This window comes from Talpa occidentalis, unplaced genomic scaffold (genome assembly GCF_014898055.3).
Source record: "Talpa occidentalis isolate TD23 unplaced genomic scaffold, MPIMG_talOcc4v2.1 talOcc4.2504, whole genome shotgun sequence".
Classification (NCBI taxonomy): domain Eukaryota; kingdom Metazoa; phylum Chordata; class Mammalia; order Eulipotyphla; family Talpidae; genus Talpa; species Talpa occidentalis.
In genome coordinates, this window is record NW_023602635.1 from 1 (window position 1) to 11,371 (window position 11,371).

At 51.1% G+C, this 11,371-nt stretch overlaps 1 protein-coding gene across 1 annotated transcript; it reads left to right on the forward strand.

Moving 5' to 3' along the window:
- The first annotated feature begins 240 nt into the window (after positions 1-240).
- On the forward strand, positions 241-2,214 carry LOC119253965 (homeodomain-interacting protein kinase 2-like). Its single transcript, XM_037521187.2, has 2 exons — positions 241-758; positions 1,877-2,214. Exons 1-2 carry the CDS (start codon positions 616-618, stop codon positions 2,160-2,162), a joined length of 429 nt encoding a protein of 142 aa, XP_037377084.1. The 5' UTR covers positions 241-615; the 3' UTR covers positions 2,163-2,214.
- Positions 2,215-11,371: the final 9,157 nt, after the last annotated feature.

Here is an 11,371-nt window from a genome sequence, read left to right on the forward strand (position 1 = left end):
TGATCAGCTGCTACATGCCTGAGCGTGGCGCTAGCCACCGAGAGAATTCAAAAGAATGTTAACACTTCCTAAAGCCAGAAACATATGGCTCCCAGTCTTCAAGGCTTGTTCTGCACATAAACTACAATTTCTTCACTTATGAAATGGTATTGCTAAGATATCCAGCTGCCTCACAGAGTGGAATAAACCTTTGAAGACACTTTATAAATTCTGAAATAAAATACCCAATAGTCACCTGTTTAGGAACTTTAAACACTTTGGGATATCTATCTGTTTGGGATATTTATCTCCTGTCCCCAGAGTAAGCGACCTCTCCCCGTATTTGCCATTCTTCCTATGTGAAATGTCCTCTTTCTCCCCCACCAATAAATTGTGTTCCTGCCACTCCTTCAGAACATCTGGAAATTTATTGATGACTTGTCAGAGGTGGGCCCCTCTCTTCAGCACCCACAGGGCAATGCGAACCAATGGCTGGTTTTAATTTGTCTTTTAAGTGGTGGGGGGAACCTTTATGCTATCAAGGAGTCCTGTGTTCCTAAAACCAATAAAAGTTCTGGCTTGCCCATCTCCCTTTTCAGGAACACGCATGCCCACGGCAACCATTACAATCCCATCATGCAGCAGCCAGCGCTCCTGACTGGTCATGTGACCCTTCCAGCAGCCCAACCCTTAAACGTGGGTGTAGCCCACGTGATGCGGCAGCAGCCGACCAGCACCACCTCCTCCCGGAAGAGTAAGCAGCACCAGTCCTCTGCCAGGTAGGTGGGAAGCCGGGGTGTCTCCTTGGAGGGAGAACCCCAGGAGATGGGGCTTTCAAAATCTTCTCAGCATTAGGGAGTGTCTGCATGTGCCCCGTCCCTGGCCAGGGGCAGGGAGTGGCCCTCGCTGGTGCTAGGGCTTAGCAGTGCCCAGTGAAGCTCTTTTAACTGCTGGAGTAGTGAAAAATGTGATCTCGAAATTATAGCATGTTAACAAGAGCAAGTACAGAGGTTTATGTTAAGTGCAAACAGTGGAATAATCTTATTAAAACTTATTGCCAGCCCTCAAAAAGGAACAAGCAGTGTATCTGACACCAGCTAGATAGAGATTGAGTGAAATCCATCTTTATGGAATGATTTTCATCTTCCTGCATCTCTTTAACAGAAGGTGCTAGAATCCCTAAGGACATACAGAGTCCAGTGTCATCCCTTCGCGTTTGTCTCACTGTATAGATACAGCCAAGGTCAACAAGGGTTGATGGAGAAAGGGGGTATTTTTTTAATTATCCACTCAATACTTTCATAGTCATGTCCCTCTGCCAGAGGAAGGCGCGAAAGGTAAACTTGAAGGTCAGCAGTGTTAGATACTTTAGCTCCAGGTACTTGTAGGAAGTGAGTGTGCTAGTTTAATAGACGGTAAAACCAGCCGTTAGCAAGAAAATCAAAGCTTCAGATGACAAATAACCATTTCTTCCAGCTCCCTCCAAGACAACATAAGGGTGTCTGGGAGGATGACAGATGGACTCAGGAAGTAGGACCTTGATCCTGAAGATGGTGCTGTGTTGGGACAGACACCCCTGAATTCTGGGTTGTACTACTGCACCCCCATGTCCAGCCCAGTCCCTCTACCTTCTCCTGAGAGGCACAACTGCCCCCTCTATCCTGCCGGAAGCAGGTACAGGAGCCCAAGCCCAGAGAAGGCAGGCTGCTGCCCCATCTGTGTAGAAAGAAAGAGCTCTAGCGGCAACCACATTTTGTAGCTACGGATAGAGTCTGAGTGCCCTGACCCCCCTTTCTAATGGAGACTCAACCAAGCTGGTGTTTCCAGATAGGCCCTTGGAAGGAGCTGCTGGGCCTGACCTTCCACTGAGTGTGTGTGTGTGGCTCTGTCGTTACAGAAACGTCTCCACCTGTGAGGTGTCTTCCTCTCAGGCCATCAGCTCCCCTCAGCGGTCCAAGCGCGTCAAGGAGAACACGCCTCCCCGCTGCGCCCTGGTGCACAGCAGCCCGGCCTGCAGCTCCTCCGTCACATGCGGCTGGGGTGACGGTGCCTCCAGCACCACCAGGGAGCGGCAGCGGCAGACCATTGTCATTCCCGACACCCCCAGCCCCACGGTCAGCGTCATCACCATCAGCAGCGACACAGATGAGGAGGAGGAGCAAAAGCACGCCCCCACCAGGTGAGGCTGTGCACTGCAGACTTCCAGGAGGAGCAGGCGGGGTGCTGCTGCCTCCCCCAGAGACAGTTCTGTGGATCTGGGCCACTTCCCTTCCGACCTGACAGTCCCCCTTCCTGGCCCCTGCAGTTCGGGTTCCGCCATGTCCGAGAGGCCTAAAGCGATGTCAAGGGAATGTCAGACTCATTGGCCATCATTGTTCTAACCAAAATAATTTTGAATCATTTTGGTCTTGAAAAAAATCATTATAGACCCTGTACACTGGGGGGCTTGGGATCATAAAAATTACGCAGCAGTGCCGTTTCAATCCGTGTAAGCTTAAAACTCCGCCTCAGGCTATTGAATTTATTCCCAGTTGGTCAGGATATTTCTCTAACATCGCCTTGGCTCTCTCAGATTTTGAAGTAATTGTCCAATTAATCAGAAGTTTCCCGTGTCTGATTAACCCAATCTTTCAAACTGCCAGTTGGCTCTTTACCCAGAGAGCTTTACTGTTTATTCCAAAGTATACAGAACTCATTTTACTCTGTGTGCTTCCCGGGAGAAGGGGAATTATTTATTATATTTGCAAGACTGTTAACCCTGGCGCCAGCGCCCCCTCTCCTGCGCTTTCCCGCCAGACTTCAGAGCTCGGTTTGTGCTGGGGCTGCCTGGTGAACCCCTGGATCTTGCCCCTCGGGAGCAGTCCCGTGGCCTCCTGCACCCCTTTGATCTCCATGGCTCATAGACCCAAAGTCTCCCCAGCCCATAACTGGATGCGAAGCTCAGCAATCACAATTAGACCCAAATTTTTAATTCCTGATTGGATACAATGTCACTAATTAGCCATCACAAATCCTTTTGATTAGATAATAAATTCCCATACTTTGAAATCATTACAGACTGTACAGATAGACTGATTAAAATATCCTCGCTGTAGCTCTTCCTGCCTGGCACCCCTCCCGTCTTTACGGTGAGGCTCGGTGTTCTGTTTTAGGTTTCCATGATGCAGCGAGCGTCTGTCTCATTCGATGTGCTCCTTCCCCAGTTAATGGCTCAGCCTGATCTTGAGTGCGTTGCAGAGAAGACTGTCACGGCGCCTGTGGTCTTAGCATCATGCCGGAGGCCAGGGGGCCTGGGGCCAGGGAGACCAGGCTCCCTGTCTAGGCAGGGCCGCGCTTTTATACCAGCCCCAACTGGGTCAATAGCACATCCTCCCCAGTGCCTCCTGCCCTCCAGCCCGGGGATTTTGTGGGCTCTGCAGGTCCTTCACCGGGAGAAAGGTGCCGCCCAGCCTGGGGCAGGGCGTGGGTGGTTTGTAGCGTTCAGAAAAGGACCCAACAGCCTCACACAGCCCTTGGCCACCACTGAACAGAAGTAGAAACAGTTTAAAACACTGACCACGCGCTTGAGTGGAGTCTCATTCTGGAAGGACGAGCTTTGAATTGACACTGGATCTCAACCCTTGGGCCCAGGAGGGAAGGGGATAGTGTGTCTGAGGAAAAGGTGACAGAGCTGTGTCCTCTTCCCCCCAGACAGTGGTGGGGACTGAGAGGCAGAGCTGAGATGCCTGGCAGCCTGCCAGGACCTTGGTGGCAATGACCTGGGGCTTGGGGCCTGTAGGCAGGTGCATATGAGGGACACCCACAGGCAGTAAGAGCCACGAGCACCAGAGTTCATCAGAGAGAGATGTAGGGGCTCGCCTGCCCCCCATGAGGACAATGAAATGCACTGGGGCCATTACCCCAAGTGGGGAAGCTCAGGTCAAGGCTAGAGAGCAGAGAGGAGTTGGTAAGGGCCTCAGGCTGCCCCCCGCCGTGGGGACAGGCGCCCACAGAATGATGTCATATTGTTTTCTGGTGCGAGTAAGTGACTGTTGCCCAGAAAAAAACTGTTTAGGGCCCAAGAGACTGGAAAGTGGATTTGAATCCAAGTAGGAGCAAGCAAAACCAGCAAACTGTTTTATAGAGGGAGAAACTACTGGGTCATGTGATCACATAATTGTGACTTCATTGTGGAGTGAGGAAAAAACGGGTGAGGGTGAATTACAGCTTCTTAGGACAGAGTGATCACAAAGTTCCACAGAGTGCATATTTATGGGCCCCACCGGTGTGAGACAGCACGCTTGGAAATGCAGGGGTTACATAAATAAGGTAGACATTCTGTCCTCGTCCTCGGGAGGGGTGCAGGGTAATGAGCAAGGTAAGATCTAGAAATCATCACGACACAAAACAGTATCAGTCCCATAAAAACCAGCCGGGTCCTGTGGGGATGCCGCAGGGAAACAGTTCGAGGAAAAAGCAGGGAGGGAGGGAGCTTTTTAAGGTCAGAGGCCTCGCAGGCGTGACCTGAGTAGGTGAGGTCGCAAATTCACATGGGATAAGTGGGGGGCAGGGCCTCAAAGGTAGGCAGGGAGGATCAGGACAGCAGTGAGCAGCAGGCCCAAAGAAGCAGGCAGTGAGGAAGAAAGGGGTTTAGAATGGAAAAGGGGTGTCGAGGGTGACCCCTTCCATGGGGGTGATGCAGGGGGGCTCAAGGGAAAGCATCACTCCTGAGAAAACAAGGGTGTCCGGCAACCCCAAGTGCAGCAGTCAGGGAACCTCTCAGCTGCTCTCCTGCTGGAAGCTTCTCCAGCCCGTCAGGGCTCCAGTGTCAGCAGTGGAGGCCCTGCCTCCCCAACTCTGGGCCTTGTTGCTCCCAAACCCACTTTCAACTGGGCCCAGAGCATCTGAACTCTGATCCCCATGTCCCCCCTTCACCTCCTCTTCGCTCTTCACCCCCTAGTCTGGCCCTGAACCTGCTTGAAATGCCGACTCCTTCCCCCGGGTGCGTCAGCCTCAGCCCAGCAGCTGGAGCGTCATAGGCCACTGGGCAGGTGACGGCACCTCCCGTGCCAGTGTCTTATTGCGCCAACCTGATACTAAAAACGGTTACCCCACCTGTGTAGGCCCGATTGTCTAAACAACTGTCACTGCATCCCCGGAATCAGATGACCATTTAGAGGAAGGCCAAGGCACCGCGGTTATCCCGACCCCCAGTGTGTGGCTTTGTTAGTTGCCAGAGCAGATGGATGGTCTGCAGCTCCCACTTGTAAGGACTCCAGGGTGTGGTGGGGAGGGGGGGTGTGGGGGCGGGAGCAGCCTAGGAGCCAGTGGGTTGTGGGGGAGGGGTCAGAACAACACTCAGCAAATGTTTTCACCTGCTCGATCCGGTGCATCACTGATGGGGTTTACCAGGCCAGTAGTTCTAGTCCCATTCACTAGATGAGGAAACTGAGGCCCAGGACAGGTAAGTGCCTCGACCCATATTGATAAAGTTCTCAGTAGCAGAATTGGGACTTGGGTCCCAGACCATTGAAAAAATAGCAATCTTAATTACTGGCCAAAAAAAAAAAACAATTTCTCTTAAGTCATTAATTCAACAAATATAAATTGTCCTGCCCCCTCCTCTGAGCCCCACGATGTCCTGGTTGCACCCACTGTGCGCAGGGTACCAGGCCCAGGCTATGGGAGCCTGGGTGTCGCTCCCTGAGCCCCGCTTTTGTTTGTCACAGCGCCAGAGCTCTTGAATATGTGTTACTGGGTTGGAGAAGCATTGACTGCCTCCACATGCTGAGTCAGCCTTCTCTCCTCCCTGGAATCTCCCGGGGCAGAGTTTACAGGTGCGAGTCTTATTCAGACCCTCTGCCAACTCCGCCTCACCCTGGAACTGTGCTTTAGAGAGCCCGCGGCCCGCTCACACAGGCTTGGGTTACCAGGGTCATTTTTGAAGCATGTGACCAAGTGGCTCATCTCAACTGACCAACCAGAGATCATTTTGTCCATTATCCACTATTTGTTCATTGATTCCTTCTTCGGATTATCTGGATGTTTCTGGCAGGTGCCTCGTGTGTTACTTAGATCACCAGGTACAGCTGCAGCATCACTTCACACGTGTAAGCAATTGCTCAGCATTACAGGGAATGTTGCCAAGATGTAGGCTTTAAGAAAATTGGCTCCTAAATATCACTCAATATTTCAGATATGACTCACCCTCAAGAAAGTTCATATAAAGAAAATTGCCTCGACGTGTTCTGCTTTTGACCTCATTGAAAACCTAAAGAAATTATTCTAGAAAAATCATAGTAAGGAAACTACGAAATTACTGCGCACCAAATTACTGCTCAAAAGATGGTGCCCTGAAAAACTAACATCCCTTAACACTGGGGGGAAACACACGCGCGCACACGTATGTGGTGGGCCAGGAGCTACCCCACGCACTGTGGGCTCCACATCACCTACAGTGTCGCTTCCTGGGTGACTGGTGGCCAGCGTGGCCCCTGCCGTGGGATGTGGGGGTCCAGCTGGAGGGAAGGCGGGGTGGGAGCACGGGGTCGGTGGAAGGGACTTGTGGCGGCCCCCAGGTGAGTGAGAGTGCAGAGCTCTGACACATCTCGGGTGACAGGACGGCTTGTCCAGCGGAGCCCATCCTCGGAGAGCTCCATTCACGACAAGCCAGCGGGTTGAGCAGCCTGGTTGAGGGGCTGCATTTTGAAGGGCCGCATTTGGAAGAGACACTGTGCCCCACCGTCTGTCCCCTGCATGTCACAAACCCACTGCCAACGTGCTGTGCCTTCCTCGACAGGGAGAAGGGGATGGCAGAGGATTGGCTACCGCGGGGCGGGGCAGGGCAGGGCCCCGTTTGCAAAAGATGGATTAAGTCACAGGGTGGGGTCATTCACCGGCCCCTTGATTCAGACTTCTCTAGAAGGTGGTCACTGACAAAATGACTTAGGTGGTGTGTATGCATGGATGTGTGTGCACAGCCACGCAGAGACACTCACCTAGATGCCAATGTGCAAGCTACCCTCTGCAGGGAACAGGTACACCGAATTTGAAGTGGATTTAGTGTGTCCTCCCTAATGACTTAAACAGGGAGCTACTTAACATGTGGGAACAAGCGCTTTGGCCTGGAGCCATTGGCTTCTCCATCTCGCCCTGGGGAGGGCGGTTAAAAGCAACCAGACGTGTGGACCCCCCTGGTGGTACAGCGGTTGAGCGCTAGGCTGCAAGGCTGCCCGCAGCCTCTGCAGCGCCGGTTCGTGCCCCGGCCACTGGCGAGGGTCCCACAAAAAAAAAAAAAAAAAAAGGCAACCAGACGTGCATTCTGGCTGGATGGCAGGATGGAGCAGGAAGCAGTGCCTCCTTGAAGTACCGGCAGGTCTTGTCCCATCCACTGGACAGCACTCATGGGGTGCACCCTGCCCCGTGCTCAGAGAAGGCCTGTCCCCCACCCAGCATGTTCTTGGGGGAGCCAGCGGCGTCAGCTAGTTTACATCTTCAGTACTGGAGGGCAGGGGGGTCTGATGAGAGAACTAGTACAGCCTAGTGGTGAAGAGTGACTTCGGACTCTGGACATCTCAGTACCCCCCACCCCACCAAAAAAAACTCTTATTTAAAAATAGGCTAAGGACTCGAGCTGACATTTCATAAAGAAGGCAGGTGAACATTCAGCAGCTGTGCGGAAGAAGGCTCACATCACTCATCAGGGAAATGCAAGTGAAAACTCGAGGAGCCATCCCCTCGAGGTGGCAGCGTGGCTGTTCTCAAAAGCAGACGAGTATGTGGGGAAATTGGAGCACTGTCGCATCGGTGGTGGAAATGCAGAACACCACAGTCTCTGGAAAGCGATATTGAGGTTCCCCAAAACAAAATTAGAACTACCATGGGATGCAGTGATTCCACTTCCAGCTACTTGTCCAAAAGAACTGACCTCAGTTCCTTGAAGAGCTCTGTGCACCCATGTTCGGCACGGTCCAGAGTAACCTACATGTCCATCAGGTGATGGGCTGAAAGCATGGCCTGTGCACACGACGGATACCTAAGAGAAGGGAAGTCTGATCTGCAGAAACCTCTTATATGAGGTACCAAAACAGTCAAATTCATAGAATCCAAGAACTGTATCAAGAGCCCCATGAAGTGTGGGTTGGGCAGTTGGGGAGTCACTGAATCCATGGGCATTCTTCTCAGTGAAGCAAGAGAGGAACAGTCTAGAGAGCCACTGTACCGCATCGTACACCTGGTCACTACACTGCAATGTATGTGCTTTAAAAAACACTCATGTTCAGTATTATTGCAATAAAATAAAAATTTTTTAAATTAATAAACTTAAAGCCATGCTTAGTCATCCCCCCCCAAAAAAAAAATCTGGCTCCGGGTTCAGACCTGCCTGTACCCCAACTGACTAGTGAGCTTGAGCAGGCGCGTGGCCTGCGCTCTCCATGTCTGCTTGGAACAAGGGTGGCCGTGCATTCGATCGGGGAGCCTGGATTTAGTAACCCACGTCACGGTACAGAGGAGCAGTGTTTTTCACATACAGCATTCACGATGGAATCAGGAGCAAGATAAGTCACGGAAAGCTTCTTGGCGGAGATGAGTTTTGACCTTGGTCCTGAAGGCTGGAATGGGCTGAGATTGGCAAATAGAAATCAGAAACACATTTTCTGTCTTCTGCTGCGTCCCCACAGGAAGGGGTCACAGGGTTGTATCTGATTATCCAGCCATGTTTTCTCCCCCGAGGCTGATGTGTTTACTTCTTAGCTCCTTATTTCTTTTCATCATTTTAAAAAGATGAAAATCATCTATTGCCATGACAACACAAGGCAGTCGTGAACTCTGGTGGCTTTATCCTTTATTCAGAGTGATAGTCGAGGCCGTTTAAGCAAACATTCCTCCTCCTGCTTGTAGCACCATCTCACTTCCATCAACTGCCTCATGATGGGATTGATAAGCTATCAATAATAATTAGACACTAGAGTGGAACATGTCCCAGTGGTGTTATTACGTAAGAGCCAGAAGCATCTATCGTAGTAATCACAAATGCATCATTTTTAAAAATGACTCTCAACATCTTCGCATTTCTTCTCTAACCTGCAGAGTATATTCAGATGGAGCACAGAGATTCCTAACAATAGATTAAAGACAGCTATCAAATTAATTCACCTTTTCCACGCTTGTCACATGTAAACCCAGAAAGGCAGGAAGTCAGCACTAGACTGTGGTGTGCTCAGTAGGCGCAGGGACCTCAGAGCTCTAAAAAGCCTAGCACCCGTGAGGACATGTGGAGGTTCTAGGTCTCTCTTGGAATTCTGCAGCTTCTGGCGGGTCAGCTCTCTGCCTGGTGAGTTTCCATGCAGGAGATGGCCCTAAATTCTCATGGGTACTCCAGGTCAAGTTGCAGCTGTTAGAACTTTCCAGAAATCCATCCTCAGTGGCAGAGGCTTGCTGATTCATGAAGTGGTCTGCTGGATGTTCAGTAGTACCAGTCATCAGAAAATTCTGACTCCTACTGAGATGAAGAATTCCTAGTAGACCCAATTAGCGTTCTATTGCAGCATTACCAAAACCTGTGCTGTGTATTTGTAATTTACTCATTTTCTAAACTACACAAAACTAAAGAAGATGTGGGTTCAGAAAGTAGCCCAGTCTGAGTCCACACGTCAGGTCCACTTACTAAAGGGATTTACCTCCTCCAAATTAGGAGTCGCCAAATCCTATTTTCAATGCCCTTAACAGTCTCTGAGAGCCTTGCAGTGGATGCTTTAACGCCATAGGGAAATTCTCCTTCACCCCTGGTGGGTTCTATAGTAGGTGGGACCTGGAGGGCGCCCCCAGGATCACACCAGTAAGTAGACAGCAGACTCACTGCTAGAACACGAGCTCAGCCCCCTTTGGTGTGGGCCCAGCACTCACACCTGCACTTGCCACGGACCACGTCTGCGTCCTGTGCGATGGCCAGGTATGCTGCTGCATGTTCGTGTTAGTCCCCACCTGGGGTGACCTACAAGCTGAGGCGTGCCGCCTGCCCCCAGAACTGGGAGCTCAAGGTCACCGCCTCCCAGCTCCTCCCCTGCCGCTGGAAGTACTTTGCAGTGGTGTGCAGCGGGGCGGGGTTCCCTTTAGTAACCTCTTGCTACGCAACTGACTCCACGTTACCCAACCCCACCCACACAGAAAGCAGCTGCAGGTTTCCGGGTCCGTAGGCAGCTCTGCCTCCTGCTCCCTCGGCCCGCTTGCTCTTAGATCCCTCCTTGGACTTTCTAGGCTGGAAACCTTTTCCTGGGGTCCACTCTCTAGTTCTAGTGCCAGATCTCAGTGTCTTCCCACCCCCGCTCACCCTACTTGCTTTGTTTCTGAACAAGATTTTTTAGAGCTGACAGGCGTTGCTTACCGTACAAGTCACCCATTCAAAGTGTACAGCTCCGTGCTTGGGTCATGCAGACAGGACAGTTCTATGCATACATGTAAAACATTTGCCATCTTAACCATCTTGGAGTGTATAGTTCAGTAACATCCCATGGATGGCTGAAGACCATCGCCACTATGTTAGTTCCAAAACTTCCATCTCTTCCCTGAAACCATCCCCAGGAAGCAGTAAGTCCCTGCTCCCCACTCTCCCCATCCTGATAGCCTCTGATCCACTTTCTCTGAGAATGTGCCTATTCCAGGTGCCTCATGGAAGTGGAATCATACACCATCTGCCCTTCCGTGTCCGGCTTATTTCACTGAGCAGACTCCCAAGGTTCATGCACCTGGCATGTACCAGAACGTCATTGGTTTTCCCACCAGTCATATTCCATTGCGTGGGTGTACGTAGTGCGTCCGTTCCTCCGGGACGGGCACCTGGGTTGCTGCCACCTTTTGCCTGTTGTGAGTAGCGCCGCCATGACCTTTGGCCGAGGAGTATTTGAGTTCCAGCTTTGAGTTGCTTTGCCCGCCTGGGAGTGGAGACCGGGTCAGGTGGTACTCCAGCGTGTGGACGTGGCGGTTAAGCTGTTGTAAGTCGGAAGTGTCAGTCTTTATTAATGAAAATTTATCTATTTTACCAACGTTAACATGCAGAGCTATAAATACAGGTAATCGATTCATTCCTCCCCTTCTGAGCTCTTAACAATTATCATCTGTGCAGCTCATTTGACAGTTCGCAGAAGAGGCTCTGTGACATCCATTATTCTCTTTAACTGCTTATTTTTAAAGCTTTTACTGTCTAACTTGTCATGTTGTTATACAGTCCGCCACTGAGGTTTAATCTCCCCCAGGGCAGGGACGTGCGTTTTAGTTCTTCAGACAGGAATTCCCTGCAGCACCTAGCAGGGATCTCCAGATATTAACTGAACTGATGAGTTTTAATTTTCTTCTTATCATCCTTCTGGTTCTTCATAAGACGAGACGCTTTCCAGCAAGTCCTTACCTCGACAGA

Coding starts and splice junctions, on each gene's coding strand:
- LOC119253965 (XM_037521187.2), top strand. CDS start 616: ATGCAGCAGCCAGCGCTCCTGACTGGTCATGTGACCCTTCCAGCAGCC. Junction 759..1,876: donor CAGCACCAGTCCTCTGCCAG/GTAGGTGGGAAG, acceptor CTGTCGTTACAG/AAACGTCTCCACCTGTGAGG.